General features: G+C 35.0%; 1 protein-coding gene across 5 annotated transcripts in view; it reads right to left on the bottom strand.

Moving 5' to 3' along the window:
• PRKD1 (protein kinase D1) overlaps positions 1-23,376 on the bottom strand; it is a 116,169-nt gene that overhangs the window by 2,253 nt on the left and 90,540 nt on the right. For all 5 annotated transcript variants that reach the window (XM_039351921.1, XM_039351920.1, XM_039351922.1 and 2 more), the window contains 11 exons: positions 23,079-23,156; positions 19,319-19,520; positions 18,462-18,585; positions 17,254-17,331; positions 15,316-15,595; positions 14,762-14,814; positions 14,169-14,241; positions 13,045-13,151; positions 10,407-10,568; positions 9,512-9,610; positions 4,331-4,598 (listed from right to left, as the gene is read on the bottom strand). In XM_039351921.1, coding sequence (XP_039207855.1) covers positions 4,331-4,598; positions 9,512-9,610; positions 10,407-10,568; positions 13,045-13,151; positions 14,169-14,241; positions 14,762-14,814; positions 15,316-15,595; positions 17,254-17,331; positions 18,462-18,585; positions 19,319-19,520; positions 23,079-23,156 — 1,524 coding nt within the window. The remainder of the gene's footprint in view (positions 1-4,330; positions 4,599-9,511; positions 9,611-10,406; positions 10,569-13,044; positions 13,152-14,168; positions 14,242-14,761; positions 14,815-15,315; positions 15,596-17,253; positions 17,332-18,461; positions 18,586-19,318; positions 19,521-23,078; positions 23,157-23,376) is intronic.

The following is a 23,376-nucleotide window of genomic DNA, read 5'->3' as shown; positions in this document are numbered from 1 at the left end:
TAGTTTAAGGGAAAGAGCTGTCATATATTAGGTATTCTTTTCCAGATATCCACTCTCAACACATACCCATTAAAGCTAAAACAGCCAATACCAAATCACTTCCAGGGACATAGAAATGTTGTCCAGTCATTACATGATTCCTCTTTATATCTGGAAATACATGAAGGTGGCTTGTAATATATTGCTCCCATGAACACTTAGTTCCAGCTGGAAAAATTGCACATCCGTGCATTCTTCAATTTAATTTTTCTTGGTTAAATATAATTTGCTATTCTCAATAACAGAATCAAAAATGTGTCTTTACCATAATTTGTCTGAAGTTTTATATTAAATTTCCACTTCAGAAGTAATGAAATGGCAAGGAATATTTGGCCACTGTGGGTTTATCGCATTTGGAAATGAAATAAAATATTAAAGCACAACTGAAAACCATACATTTGATGTCTTTTCAAATAGTTATCTTTATATTGAGTGGATAATCAAGTTTGTCATACAGAAGCTGTCAACAATTCTTAGAAGGTCCATATGCATATTAGCACCCTCAGGAATCGTTAATCAGGATAATTAATTTAACTGGGATAATCAATAATAATTCTATGTCCTTTGCTGGTAGGGAGGCTCTTTCCTTGGTCACTCATGTCCTGGTCATTTCTGGATTGGACTATTGCAATGCATTTTACATGGGGCAATCCCCAAAAAGTATCTGGAAGCTTCTGATTGCACCATGTGTGTGTGGTCATAGTGGGTGGCCCAAGAAGAGCACATGTAACACCTTTGCTTCATGAACTGAACTGGGTACCAGTTTGTTTCTGAGTCCAATTCAAAATGTTGGTCATCATCTATAAAGGTCTACATGGCATAAAACCAGGTTACATACAGAACCGGCTTTGTCCTATCTCATCAGCCTGTCTCACTCAATCAGGCAGGGAAGGCATGCTGCAGAACTGTTAGTCAAAGAATTTCAACCAGCAGTCTAAGAAGAGAGCCTTCTCTGCCCTGCTTTATGAAACATGCTGCCCCCAGAGGTGGGGAAAGCCCCAATCTCTTAGTCTTCTCAAAGGGGTCAAAACTTGGTTCTGCGGCCTTGTGGAGGGGATCCAGAAGACCACTCAGCTGTGAGGCTAGCAACTCCCATGAGAACCACCACCACCCCCCCCAGGCTGTAATAGCCATGATTAAATGGCTTTCTTAGGATTTTTTTTCTTTTCCCCTTTTTGATGTTGAATTGTCATTATTCTATCATTCTAAATGTTTTGATCCTAATTTAATTTTAATCTTTTGTTATATTTATTTGTTATACTATATTACACACTGCCCAAGCCTTTCTTTGAAGATGGGTGGTTTAGAAATATGAAATATAAATAATAAATCATTATTGAGATCAGTACAGTTTTCTACTGTCTATTGCTTGTTTGAAAGTATGTTTCATATTATCCATGCAAAAGCATCATAATATTGTGAATAAAATACTTAAGACAATATTTATCAAGACTATTACATGATTGTAAGGGTCACATTAAACAATGTCACAAAATGCTGAGGGATATGTGTCTACCATGAATAATTTTTACTGATTATTCAGAAGCCAGATCAAGAGTATTGATAGTTAAAAAGAATGAGATTGCAACAAATAAGAAATATCCTAGGCACAGAAAATGCATGTTATACTGTTAATAATTCTTTTTTGTTCATTGAAATTATTAGATTGCATCATTCTATTTTACTATTTTCTATAGCCTTTTTTCAAGTGACAAGCAATTGGTGGCGCAGTGATTAGAATGTAGTCTTGCAGGCTAACTCTGCTCACTGCCAGGAGTTCGATCTGGACCATCTCAAGATTGACCCAGCCTTCCATCCTTCTGAGGTCAATAAAAAGTGGAACCAGATTGTTGGGGGCAATATGCTGACTCTGTAAACCACTTACAAAGTGCTGTAAAGCACTGTGAAGTGATATATAAGTCTAAGTGCTATTGCTATTGCTATCAGTAATTGCTAATTCCCATGTATATTTTCTGAAATTCCTAGCTTGAGAGCTGGCTTAACAAGTCACTTGAAAACCATAAATTATAAGCCTACCTATTTAAGCATGGTATTAGTCCTAGGAAAGTAGGTTCTAATGAGCTTGATGTTAATTTCCAGCATAACATATATAAAATAGTTTTTAAAAGCTGGATTGTTTCATCCTATAACTCAAGAGAGGTATTCTATAGACCTGCAACCATCATAGAATTATATAAAAATAGTTTTAGTTATCAACTTCTAGAGAATACCATTTTTTCCACCTCTATTTTAAGAAATAATCCAGTTCTGGTTCTTTTCAAATATACCAATAGAGCACTGCTGATATTACCAATTTGGTAATGAAATGTCTGCAAGAAAACCAGCAAGCTCAGAAAACACCAAGGATCCCAGTTTTCAAATGTCTCAGTGTTCTTATGCTACATTATTAAAAGAAGATATCCAGCTGATACATAACATGATGTACATACAGAGAGATTCAAACATAGAAAGATTCCATCTCTGGTCAACGTCTTTATGATGTTGGTCATAAATCAACGTTCACTAGTATGTTGGTTGAAGCTTCAGATTCAGTATCCAAAAATTCTTTGGAGAGCAGTCTTAGAAAAAGGTTAGACTGCTTTAGGGCATGGCAGACACATTCTCTTTGTGTTCCAGGGCTCTCAGAAACAATTTTTGTGAAGCAAATCTGAAGTGCTAATAAATTGATGTAATTCAATGAGATGTGATTAAATATTTTCAGTGATAAATCTAAATGAGAGTACAGAATGCAACACAGGATTCTATTAGTTCCCTTAAAGGATAAATTATTATACATCATGAAGTCTCTCTCCAGGGGCCTTTTGTCTCCAGGTACATAAGCGGAAGAAGTGTGCAGTCAAGTAACTTCTTGAATGTTTTGTTTTGATTTTTGATAAAAAGGAAGGAAGAAAGAATTCACGCACTTTCTATTTAAAATATAACAATAAAATAATAAATTGAATGTCAGCCACAATGTTCTCTTTAAGGTTTTAATTGTATCTTTTTAATATTTGTATATATGGATAATTATGGCTCTTATTAATGGATAAGAGATATAAGTATCCTTTAACTCAGTGGTTCTTAACCTGGGCGATATTGCCCCCCAGGGGGCGATTTCACTTTTCAGGGGGGCGATAGAACAAAAAGGGGCGATGCGGGGGTGAAGGAACAAAAAGGGGGCGATATGGGGGCGATAGAGCGAGACGTTTTGGGGACACTTTTGAGACTTTTTCATACAGTGAATGGCTGCATATCTGTCATACAAAAACATCAGATTGCTCGCTATTAGTGGATTGAATTGTGTTTTCAAATGTTCCTCCAGCTAGCTTCAGTACAGAACGCCATACATATGTGAATGCGCATTGCTTATCTTCATGCGCGTTGCACAGCAGCCTCTACCCTTTTTATATTTCTTTTTGCGTCTTAAATTTCACATGTAATTCAATCACTAAATGTTACTGTTTTTCTTTTTGGGCATTTTACTTTCTTGCAATTGAATTTTGTTTTCAGTGGTCATTACATTTAAGTGTCTTGAATAAATAAGATAATAATGAAATACATGTATCACGAAGTTTGGGAATAAAGTGACAGGTGGCACCAAAATTTTTCAAACAGTTGAGATGTGGGAAAAAGACTGGAAATAAATTATTTGCATAGATATGTCCTGATGACAATTTTAAAGAAAATAAAAAAGTGTTTGCATAAATTGAAGAATTATTTCCTATGTTGTGATTGAGAAGTTATGTTGGGGTAGGAGGGGCGATGACAACTTTCTCATTGGCTCAAGGGGGCGATTCTTTCAAAAAGTTTAAGAACCATTGCTTTAACTTATGATCACAACCAAGCACAAAATTTCTATTGTTAAGTGAGATGTTTGTTAAGTGAATTTTGTCCCAGTTTATGACCTTTCTTGCCACATTTATTAAGTGAATCATGACAGTTGCTAAGTTAGGAACAGAGTTGTTAAGTGAATCTGGCTTCCCCATTGAGTTTACTTGTCAGAAGGTCACAAAAGGTGATCACATGACTTCAGGACACTGCAACTGTCATAAGTATGAGTCAGTTGCCAAGCATATGAATTTTGTTCACATGACCATGGGCATGTTGCAATAGTCTTAAGTGTGAAAAACGTCATAAGTCACTTTTTTCAGTGCCATTGTAACTCTGAACAGTCAATAAATTAAGGTACGTTAAGGACAACCTGTAATTATATTTTGACATCATCTATGAAAAGGCAGAATATATTGTTTAATTAATAGATATATAAGTACAAATATAAATAAATAAATACCTCCATGAGAGATTTCCTTCCAGGGATTAGGTGGGTACATAAAAGCAGCATTCTGGATTTGATCATGAATATCCTCATCTTCATTGAATGGAAATGTACCACTGAGACTAACATAAATAATGACTCCAACAGACCACATATCAAGTGATCTGTTATATCCTTTGTTTCTCAGAACTTCAGGAGCAAGATAGGCTGGTGTACCCACAAGTGAACGTCTGAATGACTTCTCTCCAATAATCCGGGCAAAACCAAAATCACAAAGCTTCACCTATTGGGTACAAAAATTGATGAGATAACTTTTATGAAGAAGGGCTATATCCAATATCAGATAAATTAATTTTTACTTATATAATAGGATGTGCCCCCTCCTTCCCACATACATCCCACTTATTTGTTGTAAAAGATACTCTCACCTACTGGGGGAAAGTGGCAGGTCAGTACTTGGCGTAATATCAATTTTGCTAGTGGACAAAAATAGTTGGAGCTAAAATCTCTATATATTTATAGCTTCAAAAAAGCAATAAACTATGCACAAGAGTATCAGTTTAGCAGCTTTCAAGATGGGAATTTAGTACAGAGAATATTTGATTTGTGTTAGCGTTGTGCATATTAGTACTGTAGCATTTTAATAGTAACTTACTAGGCTTCTTTATATCACTGGTGCATTCTCATAAATTGTACTAAATACATACAAAACACATAGAATCCTTTCTTTAAAATCACACTTAAGAGTGAAATTATTATAATTCATAATGGTTCATCACACAGTCAGCCAGGTGTTCAGACTGGATTTGGCATTTTTGTCTACCGATCAAGTCCTCTCAAGGACCTGGGACAGGCAGATGTTGATGTTTTATGGTGTTAGAGGTATCATCATAGGAGGTAAGCTGTTCTGAGTAAAGCTGCACTTTGCAATTGACTGTGATTTTGCCAATGCTGATAGCATTCAAGTGTGCTCCAGTTCTTCTGAGATTGCACCCAAGGCACCTATTATTAGTGGTTCTACTTTTGCTTTCTTTTGCCATAGTCATTCTATTTCTAGTGGCAGGTGTTTGTATTTTGTTATCCTCTCCAATTCCTTCTGTTCTATTCTGCTAGCTCCAGGTGCTGTCATGTCCACTATCCAAACTTTTTTTTTGTCTTTCTTATCATGTTATTTGGTCTGTCTATTAGAATTCTGAAGTTATTATTATTAGTAGTAATAGTATTGAAATAACTTTACATTCAGAGCCTTACTATATAAGCAACAATTGTAGAGCTAGAGAGAGAATGGAGGAAAGGAGTAGTAAATACAGTTTCTTATAGAATGTATATGATGTAACTAATATCAGACCATACATTTCCCTAGCAATATAAATATATTAGTTCCTCATATATTTGTAATACAAATATTTAGTTGATTGCTCTATGCTTTAAAAAAGCTTTTAAAAATAAAAATAAAGGCAGGTATGTATATTTTCTGACTTAATTAATTGTTCTTTGTTATTCAAAAGTCACATAGAGACAGAGGCACTGCTTTAAAATTAAGCAAACTATTCCAGGAGAAAAGGAGGATACTGCTTTATCATCCTAAGAAATCAACCAGTAGCCACTAGGACTTTGGCTTTGACCACCACCAGAAAGAACATGTTTCATCTGTGCTCAGTCGCTATATTTGCAAGTGTACTATACTTCATAGTTCATGAAGTATTATGCAGATTTAGATGCTCTAATATATTTCACTTAAGGCTTACCCCAAAAATAAGACCTAGCTTGATTTTTGGGGATGGGCCTAATATAAGCCATATCCCCCAAAATAAGCCCTAGTTTGGGGGCAAGGTGCATGCCTAAAAATCAAACTAGATTGGGGGTGGGGGGTGGAGCTGCCCCATATGCCCTGCACCCACTTACCAGACCTCCCATGAATTGACACCTCCCTGTCCTCACCAGCCCACTTCTTCTACGGCGTCCCCCAGCTTGCATTTAGCAGTCAGAAGCCTTTCTGGAAGGGCCTCTGACCGAGAAATGCAGGCCAGAGCTCTATTCTCAGCTGCAGAATGAAGTTGTTCCTTCAGCCACAGAAGAAATGGGCGGGCTGGGCGGGGCTGTTGGTGCTGCCATCGTGAAGTGAGTGGAAAAGATACCCCCCCAAAAAAATAAGACCTGATGCCTCTTTTGGAGGAAAAAAAATAAGACCAGGTCTTATTTTTGGGGAAACATGGTACAATCTGGAATTCATCTTCATGTAACTTCATGTATATTAAAGTTTATTATTATAAGAGGCAATGATAATGTCAGAATTCCCCATTATAGCTAATTAACTTATGTATAGATACACACAAAGAAAATCTAGAAAATCTCATGAGAGTTTTCACATATAATTTAATTTATATTCATATAATTCATATTAAAATCAAGATGCATTGTTTCACATCTTGGAATTTAAAGAAGTATAAAATGATAAATGTTACTGGTTCCTTAGTTATGTTAGTGGACTATGGTCATGGAAAGCATTATTGGAACAAAGAATTAAATCATACTTTGAGGAGCGTAGCTTCAAGAAAATGAAATATGTTTTCTTACATCATTTTCTTAAAAATAATTTTATATTTCAGTAAAAAGCGAGTAAAGCTTGAGTGTCATAAATCAGTTTCAGTAACTCTAACGTTAGACAAATTATTAAGTTACTAGAATATTTAGATAAGAATAACCAAGTTTCTGCAGGACTGATATTTTTAGATGCTGAAAAAGCTTTTGACCAATTGAATTGGCAGTTTATGTTAAGATTAATTGAGGATATGAACTTTGGAGAAAAAATTTTACAAGCTCTTGGTGCTATATATCAAAAACAAACGGCACAACTTATAGTCAATGGGGGTTTGTCAGAGGTTTTCACAATAGAAAAAGGGACAAGACAGGGATGCCCATTGTCACCACTACTGTTTGTTTTAACTTTGGAAATTCTGCTGATTAAAATTCGAGAATCCCAGGAAATAAAAGGAATAGAAGTTAATAAAAAAGAATATAAACTAAGAGCTTTTGCAGATGACTTGGTGGTTACCTTGTCTCAACCTACCTATTCTGTAGTAGAGTTGTTACAATTGATTTACCAATATGGACGGGTTTCGGGTTTTAAAATTAATAATAATAAGACTAAAATATTACCCAAAAATATGACTAATTTGGATAAGCAGACTCTGGTTAACTTGACAGACTTTGAAGTTGTTGATAAGATAAAATATTTGGGGGTCACTTTATCTGTTTCTAATGTAAAATTGTATAAAAATAATTATGAAAGGTTGTGGGTCAGGGTACAAAGAGATTTGAAAAATTGGGAGAAGTTGCAATTATCCCTTATGGGAAGAATTGCGGTGATTAAAATGAATGTCCTGCCAAAGTTTCTCTTTTTATTTCAAATGATACCTATCTTAAAGAATGAGGTTAACTTAAATGAATGGCAGAAAGGTATCAATAAATTTATTTGGGCAGGGAAAAAACCAAGAGTAAAGCTTAAAATTATGCAAGATATTCGTGAGAGAGGTGGACTGAAGGTACCGAATTTGAAATTGTATTATGATGCTGTGGCTTTAACATTACTTAATGACTGGGTTAATTTAACAAATGTAGAAATACTTCACTTGGAGGGTTGGGATTTACTTTTTGGATGGCATGCCTATTTAACTTTTAATAAAAAAGTTGATCGGGTTTTTAAATCTCATATTATAAAGATTTCTTTACTTCGGGTTTGGAGGAAATATTATAAAAGTGATTTTAAAATACCATTATGGACTATACCTTGGCATGCGATATAGGGGATAAGGAGAGGAGTTAAGATGGATAGTGTTTCTTATACACAATTACTCAGATGGGATGGTAAAAATTGGCAGTTAAAATCTTTGGAAGATTTAGCACATGAAAATATTACATATTCATGGTTCCAGTATAGACAAATAGTGGATAGATGGAAGATAGATCGTAATATGGGTTTGCTTAGAGAAGATGAAGATCTTTTTAAACAAGTAAAAGACCAAAGGCGAACTCATATTAAGAGAATTTATGGGATGCTAGTAGAACTGGATTCAGAACCAGAACTAATTAAAGAATGTATGATTAAATGGGCACAAAATTTTGGTGAACCAGTTCTACTAGATACCTGGGAAACCATCTGGGTGAGGAATGTTAAATTTACACAAGCCCAGAACTTAAGGGAGAATTTTTACAAAATGTTTTATAGATGGCACCTTGATCCACAAAAAATGTCTCGTATGTATCCTGACTTACAGCCTAAATGTTGGAGATGTGGTTGTTTGGATGCTACTTATTATCATATTTGGTGGTCGTGTAAAAATATAAAAGCTTTTTGGATTAAGATATGGTGGAATATTCAAAGAATTTTTAGAAGGAGGGTAAAATTTACCCCACAATTGTTTTTGTTGGGTATCATTACTGATTGTGATGCTAAGGAGGTTATACTGATGTTAAATTTAATCACAGCCGCAAGGTTGTTAGTAGGGCAATACTGGAAGAAGGAATCTTTGCCTACCTTGCAAGAATGGTTTTTTAAAGTTTCTTATTTGGCGGAAATGGCAAAGATTTCAGCTTTTTTAAAGGATCAATCGCAAGAGAAGTTTTTTGCGGTATGGGAAAAATGGATAGATTTTATACAACATAAGTTGGATATAAAAAATATTACTTAGTTTTTTAATAACTTATATATAAATCTTAATATTTTATAGATTGTATTTTTTTTTCTTCTCTTTCCTTATATTTCTTATTTTTATTTTATCTTATTTTACTTCTTTTTTTATATATATATAGATCTTTTCTTCTTTCTTTTCTTTTTTATTCTTTTTCTTTTTAAGCATTTTTTTTTAATATTTATGCTTTTTTACATATATATTATTGTTAATTATCTTATAAGTTTATGTAATGTATTTAGATATATTTATGGTTTATACTTTTTAAATCTTTTTTTAAGATTTTTAGAAATTTTAATTAAGCCTATATTCAGCTCTGGGAAGGTTGGGGGGATGGAGTGGGAGGGTTGGGGTGGTTGGGTAGGGTTGTTTTTTGTTTTTTGTCTTTTCTTTTCCCTATCTGTAAAAATTTTAAAAATTTTCAATAAATCAGTTTCAGTAACTCGTAATTTGTTTTAATAAAGGATTGAATTATATTACTGCAAAGAAAAATACTCTGACTTGCCTGTGGAAAAGGGTCAGCTGATGCTAACAATACATTCTCTGGCTTGAGATCACAATGAACAATGTTTTTAAAATGAAGATGCCTCAAAGCAACAAGAATCTGTAAAGAAACAAGTTAACTGTGCTGTAACATAGAAAAACCATTCAATATTTATTTATATATTAATGCATTCCTAGAAATGTGACATAACATCAACAAACACAAAGATGGTGATTTAACTGAGCTGATTTTAAAAATTTTATTTTATGATCCTTTTCCAAATTGGAGAAACAATTTACAAATTGAGAAGAACATATTAAGTTTCTGTAAAACATCACCAATACTCTATTGCTATTACTGACTCTACAAAAACATTGGCTCGCACATACTGTCAGACTAATTCAGGAAAAAGCAGTTCAGCAAATTCTTTGCTTAACCTGAATTGCACTGGAGAATTTGTTCAGTTTGCATTTTAATATCCAATTACCAATTCACACCTTCTGAATCAATATATGAACAATGCCACAGTCATTTTTGGTATTCACACTTCTTAAGAGTTTTGCACAGCACTTTTCCAAATAAAAATATGTATATTGGTGAAATACTATAAAGGAAACTGCTTGTAAAAAAATGTGTTGATGATGCAAAAATGCATGCAAAATGTGTAAATTAGGAGAAACACACATGAAATATCCTTGTAGACTTTTTTTTTAAAAAAAAGAAACTGCAAAGTAATGTAGAAATAGGACAAAACTGAAAATACTACAAGCCAAACAAAGCTAAAATTGGCTTCTACATTCATCTCTAAATGACCTCTTTTATACATATTTTTTTTAAAAAATATATTTTATTTATAGAATTGAATTTTACATGAAATTTAGCATCATATTTGATGTCCATCCTAATAGGCTCTTACCTGTGTAATTAAAAACTTGGTTATCCGCTCTGGCAACCTTCCTTTTTCACTTGACAAAATCATCTCCAACATATCTCCATGGAGCTTCTCCATAACAACAAATACTCTTTCTGGTGTCTCGAACATGCATTCCAGATTTACAACACCTAGGTGATGCAGATTCTATAATAAAAGATAAACACTATTTAAATGAGCCAATTTGTCTCCATCCAATAACAAGTTTCATGAAATATTAGGTTATTGTGCAGCCATTCATTTTTCAAGTCCTTTGGCACCAGCGTTAAGTATAACAAGGCAGGAAGAAAATACATTAGTAATGCTGTGCTAATTAAGTACCCAGGATAGCACAAATCTGCTTAGAACATGTTAAAAATTTGGTCTGACACATTAACATTTTTCTCTAGATAGGGAACTTGACTGTTTTGTTTTAATCAAACTACAGGTTGTGCTTGGCTTACAACAGTTCATTTAGTGACCATTCAAAATTACAACAGCATTGAAAAAAGTGACTTATGGCTGTTTTTCACATTTATGACCACTGCAGCATCCCCATGATCATGTGATCAAAATTTGAATGCTTGGCAATTGGCTCATATTTACAACGGTTGCAGTGTCCTGGGGTCATATGATCAGCTTTTGAGACCTTCTGACAAACAAAGTCAATGGGGAAGCCCGATTCACTTAACAATGTGTTACTAATTTAACAACTGCAGTGATTCACTTAACCACTATGGCAAGAAAGGTCATAAAATGGGGCAAAATTAACAAATGTCCCACTTAGCAACAGATATTTTGGGCTCAATTGTGGTCTTAAGTCAAGGACTGCCTGTATTTTATAATTTACAAAGTAATGTTCCCTACTGTCATGTCCCCATCGGAGCCTGAATCTGCTGAGGAAGATGAGCTGGAACTGGAGCCATGGAGATTGAGGGAGAGGCATAGTTGGCTTTGGAGGAATATGGGGAGGAGTAGGCCGAGGCAGGGCAGGGCCTTTCAGGATTGGGATGGCTTGAAGGCAGGGAGGAACAGGAGCAGGATGAACATGAGAGACAGAGCTCAGGCGATGAGCAAGGGCCACCCCCTCTTGATCCTGGAACATGGAGAGTAGAGAGAAGGAGGGAACAACACAGGCAGGCCCGAAAACTCAGGAGGAGAGCACCCCACCCCTTTTCACAAGGCAGACCTGGGGACTGAGACTTAAGGAGACGCTGTGGCGAGGGGCATTTGTCGGGAACAAATGCTGAATTATTGGAGGTTTGTGTACCGTTGCCGAGGTTGGAAACAATTCTCTGATCTCTTGTTCTGTGTTGTGATTTTTCCCTTGTAAACCCTGAAACTTTGACCATTGGATTGGCTGACAAACTTGATTTGGTGCTCCAAACCTCAGATTGAATTTTGGCTTCTCTTCTGAAACTACTCAGGCAAGCATGTATTTCCACAGACTCATAAGATTTGGATATATGTTCCTTTCTTTGTTATCTATTTGGCCTTGAGTAAATTGCTGTTTTAATCTAAAAACTTTTGAAACTACTTGCAGCCATAGGCTGTTGAAAGGGGGTGTGTGTGTGTGTGTGTGTGTGTGTGTGTGTGTGATTACTTGTTCTGGGACTTGCCAGAAACATGGGAGCATTTGGGGAACATTTGGAGCAATAAAGGGGCGGTTTGAACTGCCAGTTGACTGTGTTGCCTTTGTGCCATGCCCTGGGTCACCATACCTGCTCTTTAATATTTACTCCAGAGATATGTAGTGATCAGTACAATCTCCAGTTAAGAACCAGGCCTAAAGACAAACTAAAATGTTTCTGTAAAGTGAACTATGATGAATTAGTATTGACAGTGGAGAACATGTTCCCCATTAGCATCTATCATATAAAATTCTATGAATTTGCCATGAGTGCCTCTGATTTATTAACATTTGGAAAAAGAGCTTGTCTTTAGCATCTATGATGTAAAACCTATGCCATTAGCATCTAACTGTAAAACCACGTACACTGCTTCATTTAGTGTTTAGTTGAGTGTTCACATCTAGATCCAGATACAGGAAGGCTTTCTTACTGTAAACACTGCTGCTAAAAATGTAGATAATTTTGAACATAAGATGTGATCTGCCTAAGTTCAAGGGAGAAACTCATTTTTCTCTTTCTTTCTTTTTTTCTTTCTTTCTTTCTTTCTTTCTTTCTTTCTTTCTTTCTCTCTCTTTCTTTCTTTCTCTCTCTCCCTCTCTCTCTCTCTCTCTCTCTCTCTCTCTCTCTCTCTCTCTCATACATACAAACACACACACAAACATTCAACAAACCCCTCCCTTTTTTAAAATGACTGATATGGGTTAATCTTACATTGTTACATTTACAAGGAGAAACAGAACCTTAATATGCACTGATATATATCTGAATTATAATTATCTTACAAATTAATATTAACTGCTATAAATACTGGTCATTTTGATTTCCAAATTCCTGTATTTAAAATAGATTAGAAATTATCTAATAAAGAGGCATTACTTAAGAACTTTATCTGGTGATTCAGCATAAAATTAGTTCCATAGATTTTTCCTGCTGGAGCTTTTCTCAGCAAGTTTTATTGCCCTGCTCTAAATTAAATACATACAGGATATAATTGGTAATTAAATAAAAGATACCTGTAAAATTGCAACCTCATTACGAAGTTGGCTTTCTTGCTTAGTTGGAAATCTCAGTTTGTCAATGATTTTAATTGCTACATCTCTTCCTGTTTTCCGATGTTTTCCTGTTTGATGAAAAATATGCCAATTAACACGATCGGTTCTAAGAAGCAGAGCCTTCTTAAAATTCACCTTTTTCTTTTATTAAAATCTAAGTTTTTCCTTTTACAATGGAATTTTTTTCTTGTCCAATTAACGATTAACCCAAGGCAGGTTTCCCCAACTAGAGACCTTAGCATATTCTAGGATAACAATACCCATCATTCACAACTACATTTTTCACATCAAGTATAAAGAGGAAAGGCAATATATTTTCACATTTAAATCTTTTTAAACATTTCTGAGAGAGCAAAAACAGTACATGAGAATTACAGAAGAGAACAGGATAAGAACAAAGGTTATGAGCCATTCTTTCTTTCTTGCTCTGCACAATAATTTGTATATACATTTAGAAGAGCAAAGGGCTATGAATCTACCCAAACTACATAACAGAGTTTCGTTTGCAAATTCTGCTTCTATGTTTTGTAAAATGTCAAGAAATTATGAAACTTTTCTAAGAACTATAGATAACATAGTCCATAATTTTGCCATGCAAATCATAGCACTTGAAAGAAAGTGCCACTAGTCATAGTCCAGTGTGTGCACACGTTTCCCATAAGCTATTATAGAAAAAGAATTGGATGAATATGAGGCGAACTCTCAAGAGAAGCCAGTTTTGTCCAGAAATCAGCAGCCTGACCTCTTGCCCTCAAATGAACATAGCAAGATTTTACTTTTAAAAAAGCAGCACAGTAATCCTGACAGGGAAGTAAATTTCTCTGAATTCAAATTCAAAGAAATAAAAATGCAAAAAAAAAGTAGTGCAAAGTGCTTTCAGAATCCTATAATCATGAACAATATTTCTCAGAATAAACAATCTTGTGCCACTTGTTAAAAATGACTAAATAATTATTCTGTCTTCTGTTTTCCATGCAATTAAATTTCGCATAACTTCCTATTTATATAATATAAAATCTAAATTCCTAGAAATCCTGCATTTACATTTCATTTCATTTCCCCAATGTATAGGTAAAGAGTCTTACCTCCGTAAACAATTCCAAACTGTCCAGATCCTAAAACTTCATCTGGAAATATTTGATACACTGCACTGATATCCTGTGGATACAAATTTTTGCATCTTGAATTAATTTCTTGAAACTTAAATTAAAACAAACAGCAAACAAACACACCATTGAATTCTGTACAAAGGCAGTATCCTAAATTTTGTTAAAGGAGGTTTAAATCAATTTTGGTCAAGGAGATTCAATTGTCCAGTCTGATTTCAAGTATGGTGTCAGTGTTATGGACACAGTTCTGGGTATGAACTCTACCACCCATCTGGAAATGAAGTCTAGAAATCCAGGCAGGGAGGTTGCTATGCAGCAGGAAGGCAGGTACAGTAACAAAAGTGAAAACATCAGCCTAAGGAAGGAGCTTTCTCTTGTTAGGTTCATTTAATGTCTTCTATAGTTTCTGAGATTAGCATAACTAAGATACTTAAATACATATGTCACTGTGAATGGAATTAGATTTGATCTGAAAATGTCTTCATTTGTTTAACTATTCTTAAATGCAGGTAAATAAGGGGGGGGGATCATACTGCCACAATAAAATATGGAAATAACTAATGAATTACCACATTTTCTTGGACTTCGCAATTGGATACAGAAATGCTTATGGATATATTTCCTAGAAAGAAAAGATCCAATCATTATTTTATAACATGTAATATAAAATAAAAGAATATTACAGTACTGTAAACTATAACAGCAGGTAGTCATGCATGCATTTGTGAGAACTTGCCACATGCAAAGAAGAAAACAGGAATAAGAGTAAGGAATAATATATTATTTCTATGTAACCAAAGTAAATTAGAATCAAATTGCAATGAAAATATATTTAGATTTTTGCCTCTTCTGATTCTGCTCACCTGATAGCACTGACTTGAACCTTTGCCTATTAGTATGGACCTAGGTGCTGGGGTAAAATGGAGAGATCCATTTCATTCTTTGCAGTAGTATATCTACTATACTTTTTAAACATTAGTTCACTACCCAACAAATTGTTTCTAATAAATGTCTGTTGTTGTTATGAGCCACTTCAGTGTTGTGGAGATGTCAACTGAGCCTTTAACTGGTCTGGGATGTTTCTGTGGTATACCTGAATAGGGATCAGAGACCTCAGACTTACTGTGCAAACTTGGTCCTGAAGCAGTGGATGTTCCTTTGGAAATGACAGGCATCAGGGCATGCTGGATTGCCATCTCCCACATTCTCGCCACATCTGGGCCACAACCATTTGTGAGAACGCTGTTATTAGCTGAAGGACTTGGTAGGTTTTCAATGTTTTCCCCAACATAATAAACCACATTAGCTGTAGTTATTTCAAAGCAGTGGGGATTTGCTTCTTCTGGTAAAAAACTCATATTTTTTGCAGCTTCCAGGGATAGTATTTCAGACAATGGAATTTCCTGTGAAGAACGGTTATTCACGTTATTCCAAGACCTCTTTTCCAAAGTTTGTTTATTCTTTGCAGGATTGGTGCTCTGTTTATTTTATATATCTAAAAGCTGATTTGTTCCCAACTTTTGAGAACTTAGTGAAATCCAGTTCTCAGCTCATGAAGTTCTATCTCTTCTATAATTTTCTGGTCCTTGCATCTTGGTACTCCATCTGGGGAGGAAGCTAAATGTTCTTTACAGGGTCAAACTTTGAGAATCATGAGCTTAAACTGATCTTCCTCTTAACAAACTAACCTCTAAATCAAGGGTTCCTAAACTTTTTGCCATGATAGCTCCCCTTAATCTTAATGTCACGCTTCCTTTAAAAATCCAAATACAAAGTGAATACAAATGAACAATGAAAACAACACAATGAAACTTTGGGAACGGTAGATTTATGGTAAGATTTATGATAAGGTCACATGGCCAGCATGTCTGTATGCCGAACATGGAACACTGTTACCCTCCCACCAAAGTGGTACCTATTTATCTACTTTCATTTGCATGCTTTCAAATTGCTAGGTTGGCAGGAGCTGGGGCAAGGAGCTCATCCTGTCATGTGGTACTCCACTTCCTCTGGACATGATCTATATCTCCCTGAGGAAGATATACCTCACAGTTTGCAAAACCCTGTTCTAAATAGCAACAGCTCGATCCTATCCCCCTCACACCTTGTTCCTAACAATCTACATATCACTAAAGTTTTTTACTTTCACATTTTAAAACAACCCATCTCCCTCACAGAGAGACTCACAAATATTCTGCTAGAATCCAGATAGTACTTTTAGCCAAAACCATGGTTAATATTAGAATAAATGAAAAGATAATTGCAGAGAGTTTTCTTTACCTTTTCTTCTTAGAAACTCCAATTAAAAAAAAAAAAGCTCAGAGAAAGGTTAGGTTTAAGTATTACCTCCAGTATTTTGCATGGCATCTGCCGATTTAAATATTATAATTATGTTTAGTAATTAAATGATAAATATTGGCATCAATAGTGATGTATTAGACACTTGGTTTTTACAAATCATTTGATGAGCTGATTTGCTAACTACCCCACTGGAAATGTCTTCTGGGCATGCAGATGCATGTCCAAAAGATCTCAGGAGGACCTGGAAGCAGTTGCTCTGAGCTTTCAAAGCAGCTGCAGCTGCTTCATGGCTTTGAGAAGCAGATCCAGAGGGATGTTTAATTCATCAGTAAAGACTCATCAGATAATTTGCTCAGGCTTACTAGAAACATTGGAGAAACTTGGTAAGATCAAGTTTAATTTGAGGTTTGGAAACCCACAATTTCCACACTAAGTATATTAAAAATGTATTTTCTTGCTCAGATTCAAACTGGAGCTGAAATCAGATTCTCCAAAATCACTGTACTAATGGGAAAACTAAACCAAGTTTCTTTCCTAGAATTAACATGTGAAAGAGGAAAGGACTGTTCCCAATCCTAGCAACTAGATAACCTTCTTCAGAGGACAACTCTCAGTAGTATTATAGGCTGAATTATTATTATATATTTGTTGTTTTATTTTCATATTGTGCCCATCCAGAGTCAATTGGAGTCAGGCAGCATCCAAGTCCAAATCAGTAAGTATGTAATTAAACTTCGTCTTGAACCTGAAACCATTTTACCTTGTAATATTTGCTTTCAGTTTCATTTTGAAACAAAGTGATACATTTGCTATCCAATCTCCAGTAGTGCCGCTTCCTCTGTATGGAAATAGAAAATTAAAATACTTTCATTATAGTAAAGAATGCAGCAATAATGAAATAAAATAAAATAATGCAATGATGCAGATTTATACTAATAAGTTAATACAAAGAAGTGCTTCTGAACATCATTTTATATTGCCTAAAAGTAGTATGTTAAATCCAATCTCCAATAGTGCCACATGTTTCTCTGCATGTTTTGTTATGTTATTTTCTGAAGATTGCATTTTCCACTGGGTAACATTTGTCAAATGTTTTCTTTAACTTCCCTTAGAAATATTTATCTATAAAATAACATTTTGTTTGCCAAAATTTATACAAAGTTTCTATTTATCGTTTTGCATTAATTGATCAGATACAAACTGATTAACATACAACATTTTGAGTCAAAACTGGTATTATATGTGAAATCTTGAAGTGTTAGAAAAAGGATATTTATTTATTTATTAAATTTATATATTGTTTTCTAATTATACACAGGGTACTATTCAAAGCAAAAAACTAGGATCTATTAAATAACACTGCCTGTTTATAAATCCAAGGTGTCAGGCAATCAAGATGTTCTTGACCAGCAGTCCCCAACCTTTCCAGCTCTGTGGACCTCTGGTGGCGGTGGGGGGAAAAGGGGGAATGGATGCAGCTTCGCAAACGTGCTCACTGCTTGTATGGTCCAGTTCCCAACAGGCCACAGGCCAGCATCAGGGGATTGAGGACTCCTGTTCTTGACTTCATACTAACCAACATAAGATAACAGAAAGGAACCATGAAATATGTGGTGGAAAATATCTATTCTTATAGACATCAATGAGAAAAGATTACTCAGTACAGAGAAAGCTCCCTTTATAACCAACTCTTAAATGAAATGTTACAGATGTTAGATGTTATTCCAATACATACAATAGGAAACCTATTTTGTGGGAACACCTGAGTGTCCCTTTGTACACTACCTAAGTTCTTTGAATACCATCCCAGGTTGTTTGCTTTTTGTGTGACTCCTGAAGCACTTTGTATACATGGAAATTAAACTATAGCATACACAATGTAATCATGAACAAGACTTCTGCAAAGTAACCTAAAGAATGTTCTTTATTTCAGTGTTAAATAAAAGGTTCAGCTAATTACTTCCTTACCAAACTGTCTTTGCTTGTGTAGTGTACCATCCATCCTTCTTTTATTACTGTACTACTTCTCCTTTTTGCATGTTTGACAGATTGTACCACTCTCATTAATGGGATATTATTGCTTGTTGAAGGGCTTAAAAAAAAAACAGTAAACCAAATAACATTATTTGAATGAAGTTTTCAAAGAGGGACAATTTAAAGGGTTACTTGTTCCACTCAAGTAATTCTGAACAGCTATTTATTGCAGTATAATAATATCTAGAATTGCATTCATTTGTTACATTTATGAACTTACATAGCCCCACCCCAACACAGAAATGTCACCAGAAGGTTTTGAAAGGAGTTACATGGCTACTTGTTTGATATAATCTAATTGATTTTTGCATAATGCAGAAGATTGCTCTAGATCAGGGGTATCAAACTCGCAATGTCACGTGATGTATCGCAATGTATCGCAACTTTTTTTCCATTGTCGGCAATGGGGTGAGTGCGGTTTCGGCATGACACCCCTGATCTAGATCGTATATAAGAAATCTTATATCTAAATGACTCATTCAGTAAAATAGTACATTAAAATATATTACAATAAAACTAACATGGAACTTTAAATTTAGACACATATCATTTTATTCAGTATGATATTACTCGGAGAAAAGAACCAAGAAACTCAAGGTGGCAAACATATCCAAAAGACCTTCCTCCTCCTTTCTCCACAACAACCCTGTGAGGTGAGTTGGCCTGAGAAAGTGTAACTGGCCCAAGGTCACCCAGCTGGCTTTCATGGCTAAGGCAGGACTCAGCCTCCAGCTATCTAGCTGTATCTTAACCACCAGATCAAACTGGTTCTCTCACTATGCTAAATTCACCTGATCATTCTGTTACTTTCATCCTGGTCAAGATCAGTGTCCTGCATGTCTCCGCTGTCACCTGGATTCACTGTCACCATCTCAGCATCAGGCATCATAGAATCTTCCATTTCATCTAGGAGGCCACTGTTTCTTTCACTGTCGTTGTCATCACTTCCTTCTTCCATCACTATATCAGTCTCGGTTCCTGGGCTAAGCAAGTCTGGAATGTTTAAAAAACTACATTGGTATAGCAGTCTGGAAAAATAGTTCAAATTGAATTGGCTACATTATCTCACATCACATAAGTAAACCTCATCTCATCCTCAAGTCTCTAAATCTGCTTTGGAGGGCTCTTTACCTTTGGAGCAGATCTTTTAGTTGAGGGAAGGAAGAATAAAATTTCCTTTTTCTTTGATAAATACAAATTTAGTCATTGGATGAATCTAATTGAACAGAATATTATATCTATATCTACCTTTATGTTTAAATTAAATGTAGAAAATCAAAAGTGAAACTACATCAAGAATATTCTTTAATTTCTATAAAAATACTATCTTGTGCTTGTGACCATGAATTAGTATATTAGCCAATGCCAAGCATTTTTCCTATTAATAAACAAGAAACAGCGCAACAAATTTTATATACAATATAGGAATATGTAATGAGCCATTGTATCTGTGGGATGAAAAAGGTCCTAAAGCTTGTCCCAAAAGTGCTTTTTCACAAGGCAACTGGACTTTCTTGTTTTTCTTTGCAGACATTTTGCTTCTCATCCAAGAAGCTTCTTCAGCTCTGACTGGATGGTGGGGAATGTGAAGGATTTATATTCCTTGCAGACAGCTGGTCATTTGCATTCTTTTAGAGCAGGGGTTTCAAACTGCCAGCCTGTGGGATGGTTGCATCATGCAGAGGCCGTGTCCACCCCAGCTCCGGTAACGCCAAAAAAGTCATGATATGTCGTGATACATCATGTGACATGGCAAGTTTACACCCCTGTTTTAGAGAGCTGTTGATGTCACTTGGAGGTTTATCTGTGTTATCAGGGTCACCTGACTAATGCAAATGGGTGTGAAGCCTTCTTGGAAGTACTGAAAGGACTGTGTTGTAGACTGGAGATAGATGATGTCATATCCTTCCTCTGTTGAGAGAAGGCTGTTCAATTTTGACATAGATGGCCTCTTTGACCCCTCTTTCAAACCAGCAGTCCTCTCTATCCAAAATGTGGATTCTGCTGTCTTCGAAAGAGTATCCTTTGTCTTTTAAAATGCAGATGGGCCACTGAATCTTGTCCTGATGAGTTTGTTCTCCTATGTTGTGCCATGCATTTATGAACTGGTTGTTTTGTTTCCCCAATGTACAGATCTGCACATGGCTTATGGCATTGTACTGCATATACCACATTGCTCAGTTTGTGTCTGGGTATTTTAACCATGGGGTGGACAAGCTTCTACCTTAGTATATTCGTGGGTTGCCTGATGAATATAATATAAAGATAAACTATTCCACAGATGCACATATATTGTTCTTGGCAACAATATAAAAATAGTTTGCTATGGCCAAGGGTATTGATTGCCTTCAATATTTTTCAATTTCTTTGCCTAATATAACACTCTCTATTTTTTTGTTCATCTTTTGTTCATCTTTTTGTTCATATCTATTTTTTTAGCTTTTTAAGATCATCTAATATTGGCTTCCATCTGCTGTAATCAGATGTACATAGGTGAAAGCAACACAAGTGAGTGAAAAGTATGAATAATAAGTAACATGTCATGTAGTTAGATGTAACTAGTTTTTAATCTCAGTTTATCTAATTGTATAAATTACAAAACCAGATTAAGTCAAAATCTTCATAGAAACTGTTCAAAAAAGGAGAAAAGGGGAAGAAAATATATTAAAAAAATAAAGCCAAAGTCATTGATGAAGGAGCAAATCACCAGGTGTTATGAAGGAGAGGAGAGCAAATGATGATGAATAGAACTATTGACAAAATTAAACAAAATTTTAGCAGCTTAGTACTGTAGCCCACAATGAATAAAATAGTGCAATACAATATAAGAGCTAAGCCTGTAAATATGTAAGAATACATACACATTTTAGAAAAATATCCACAGATTACAACAAATAATATTTTATCAAATCAATGGCAACATATAAAACTCAAATCTTTGTCACACATATCTTAGATACTGTATTCATTTTCTAAACACTGAAAATAAATCTAAAATATTACAATTAAATATTTCACAGTAATTTCTTACCAGCTTTATTCAATATTGAAAACACACTAGGGGAATTGGCCATTCTTCTAGCATCTTTTTCTGTAAGCTTACATGTTTTGTGCCAGAAACAAATTGTTTTTTTTAATTATCTTTAGTTAGAATAATATAATGCTGTAAATACCAGTACTGTTATCTTGCTTCTCTCTCTGGAATGAATTTTCAATAAACATTTTTCTTATCCTTCGCTGGTTATTTAAGGATGGCAAACATCCTTGTGTAATTTCCTGAAAGTCATTCCCCTTTGGCAGACATAACAATTGCAGAAGCAAATACGGTTTGCCTATAAATTGATTCATTTTGGGGAGATTCTCCACAGGAAAGGCTGCTTCTAAATACTGAAAAACTGCACTACTGAAAAAAAGTCTTTTATAAGTACAACATTGATCAATTATTATTATTGGAATATAAATATATTTTTAAAAATCTGTCAATAGAAACTGTAAAATCAGAACTCTTTATTGGGAAGTCTGGGGTTCTTAATTCTCAACTTCATGATAGACCTTGATTGCACTGACCCTAGCATGTATAATAATTAAATGTCTCATTTATTTTTTTGATCAGTTGTAGACAACATTTTTCAGACAGAAGCTCATTCCAAAACTGTTGAATAATACTGTATGCCAGAAGTTGTATTCCAAAACTGGGCAGACACAAATCAAGAAATGGCTTTGGCTTGTCAATAATCACAGAGTTGGTCTGCAGAAGAACATCCGAGAGCTGCTTTCTTCTCTCCAATATGAAATTCATTTATGTTGAAGCATTAAAAATTACATATAACAGGAAGATTTATTTTACTTTTAAATAAAATTATATATTCATATTCAAACTTCAATTGTCTTATTTATTATTTATGGACTAGAATGATTAAAGACTAGATAATTGCATTTACAACAAGTGTATTAATATCTTATTCTCAGTATTTTAAGTGTTTATCCCAAGGCTTATTGACATACGCATTCTTTGACACACTATGATCTAAGCAGAATAGCAGAACAGAGTTGAAAGAGACCTTGGAGGTATTCTAGTCCAAATGGTTGTCCAATCTCTTCTTAAAAACTTCCAGTTTTGGAGCAATCACAACTTCTGGAGGCAGGTTGTTTCACTGATTAATTTTTCTGTCAGGAAATTTCTCCTTAGTTCTAGGTTGCTTCTCTCCTTAGTTTCTATCCATTGCTTCTTGTCCTACCTTCAGGTACCTTGCAGAATAGCTTGACTCCCTCTTCTTTGTGGCAGCCCCTGAGATATTGGAACACTGCTATCATGTCCCCCCTCGTCCTTCTCTTCATTAACCTAGACATACCCAATTTCAGCAACCGTTCTTTATATGTTTTAGCCTCCAGTCCCTTAATCATCTTAGTTGCTCTTCTCTGCACTCTTTCTAGAGTCTCAATATCTTTTTTACATATGTTTTCTTTCTTCATCTCAGTAATAAATGACTGCTGGGTTTTTTTCAAATAATGTTTAGAATGCAGAACACTAATATCCTTGATGCAACTTACCTCCGTTAATGGCCACTTCTCCAAGGCAATTATTTGGTACTTTAGGTGCACAGCGTTTGTGACAGTTGAATCTACAATCTTTTAAAAGAAAAGATGCATAATTTGCACAAATTGCTTGGTTATAATGTGACAGTTTCAGATACAAAGAACATTGTTAAAGCTGGCTATGAGACAGTGGTTCTTGATTCAGACAACACATCTCAATTCAAACAAACCAAGGTCTGATCCTATGGGGAAAAACTGGGAATGAGTTCCAGATATTTCCTCCTCTCCCTGGAAATACTTCCCTGCCAGCTAT

The sequence above is a fragment of the Crotalus tigris genome, unplaced genomic scaffold, assembly GCF_016545835.1.
Source record: "Crotalus tigris isolate CLP2741 ecotype Arizona unplaced genomic scaffold, ASM1654583v1 scf7180000018371.15429387391:27106975, whole genome shotgun sequence".
Taxonomy (NCBI): Eukaryota; Metazoa; Chordata; class Lepidosauria; order Squamata; family Viperidae; genus Crotalus; species Crotalus tigris.
Note: the sequence above shows the minus strand (reverse complement) of the source record. Positions and strands in the feature narration are given on the sequence as shown.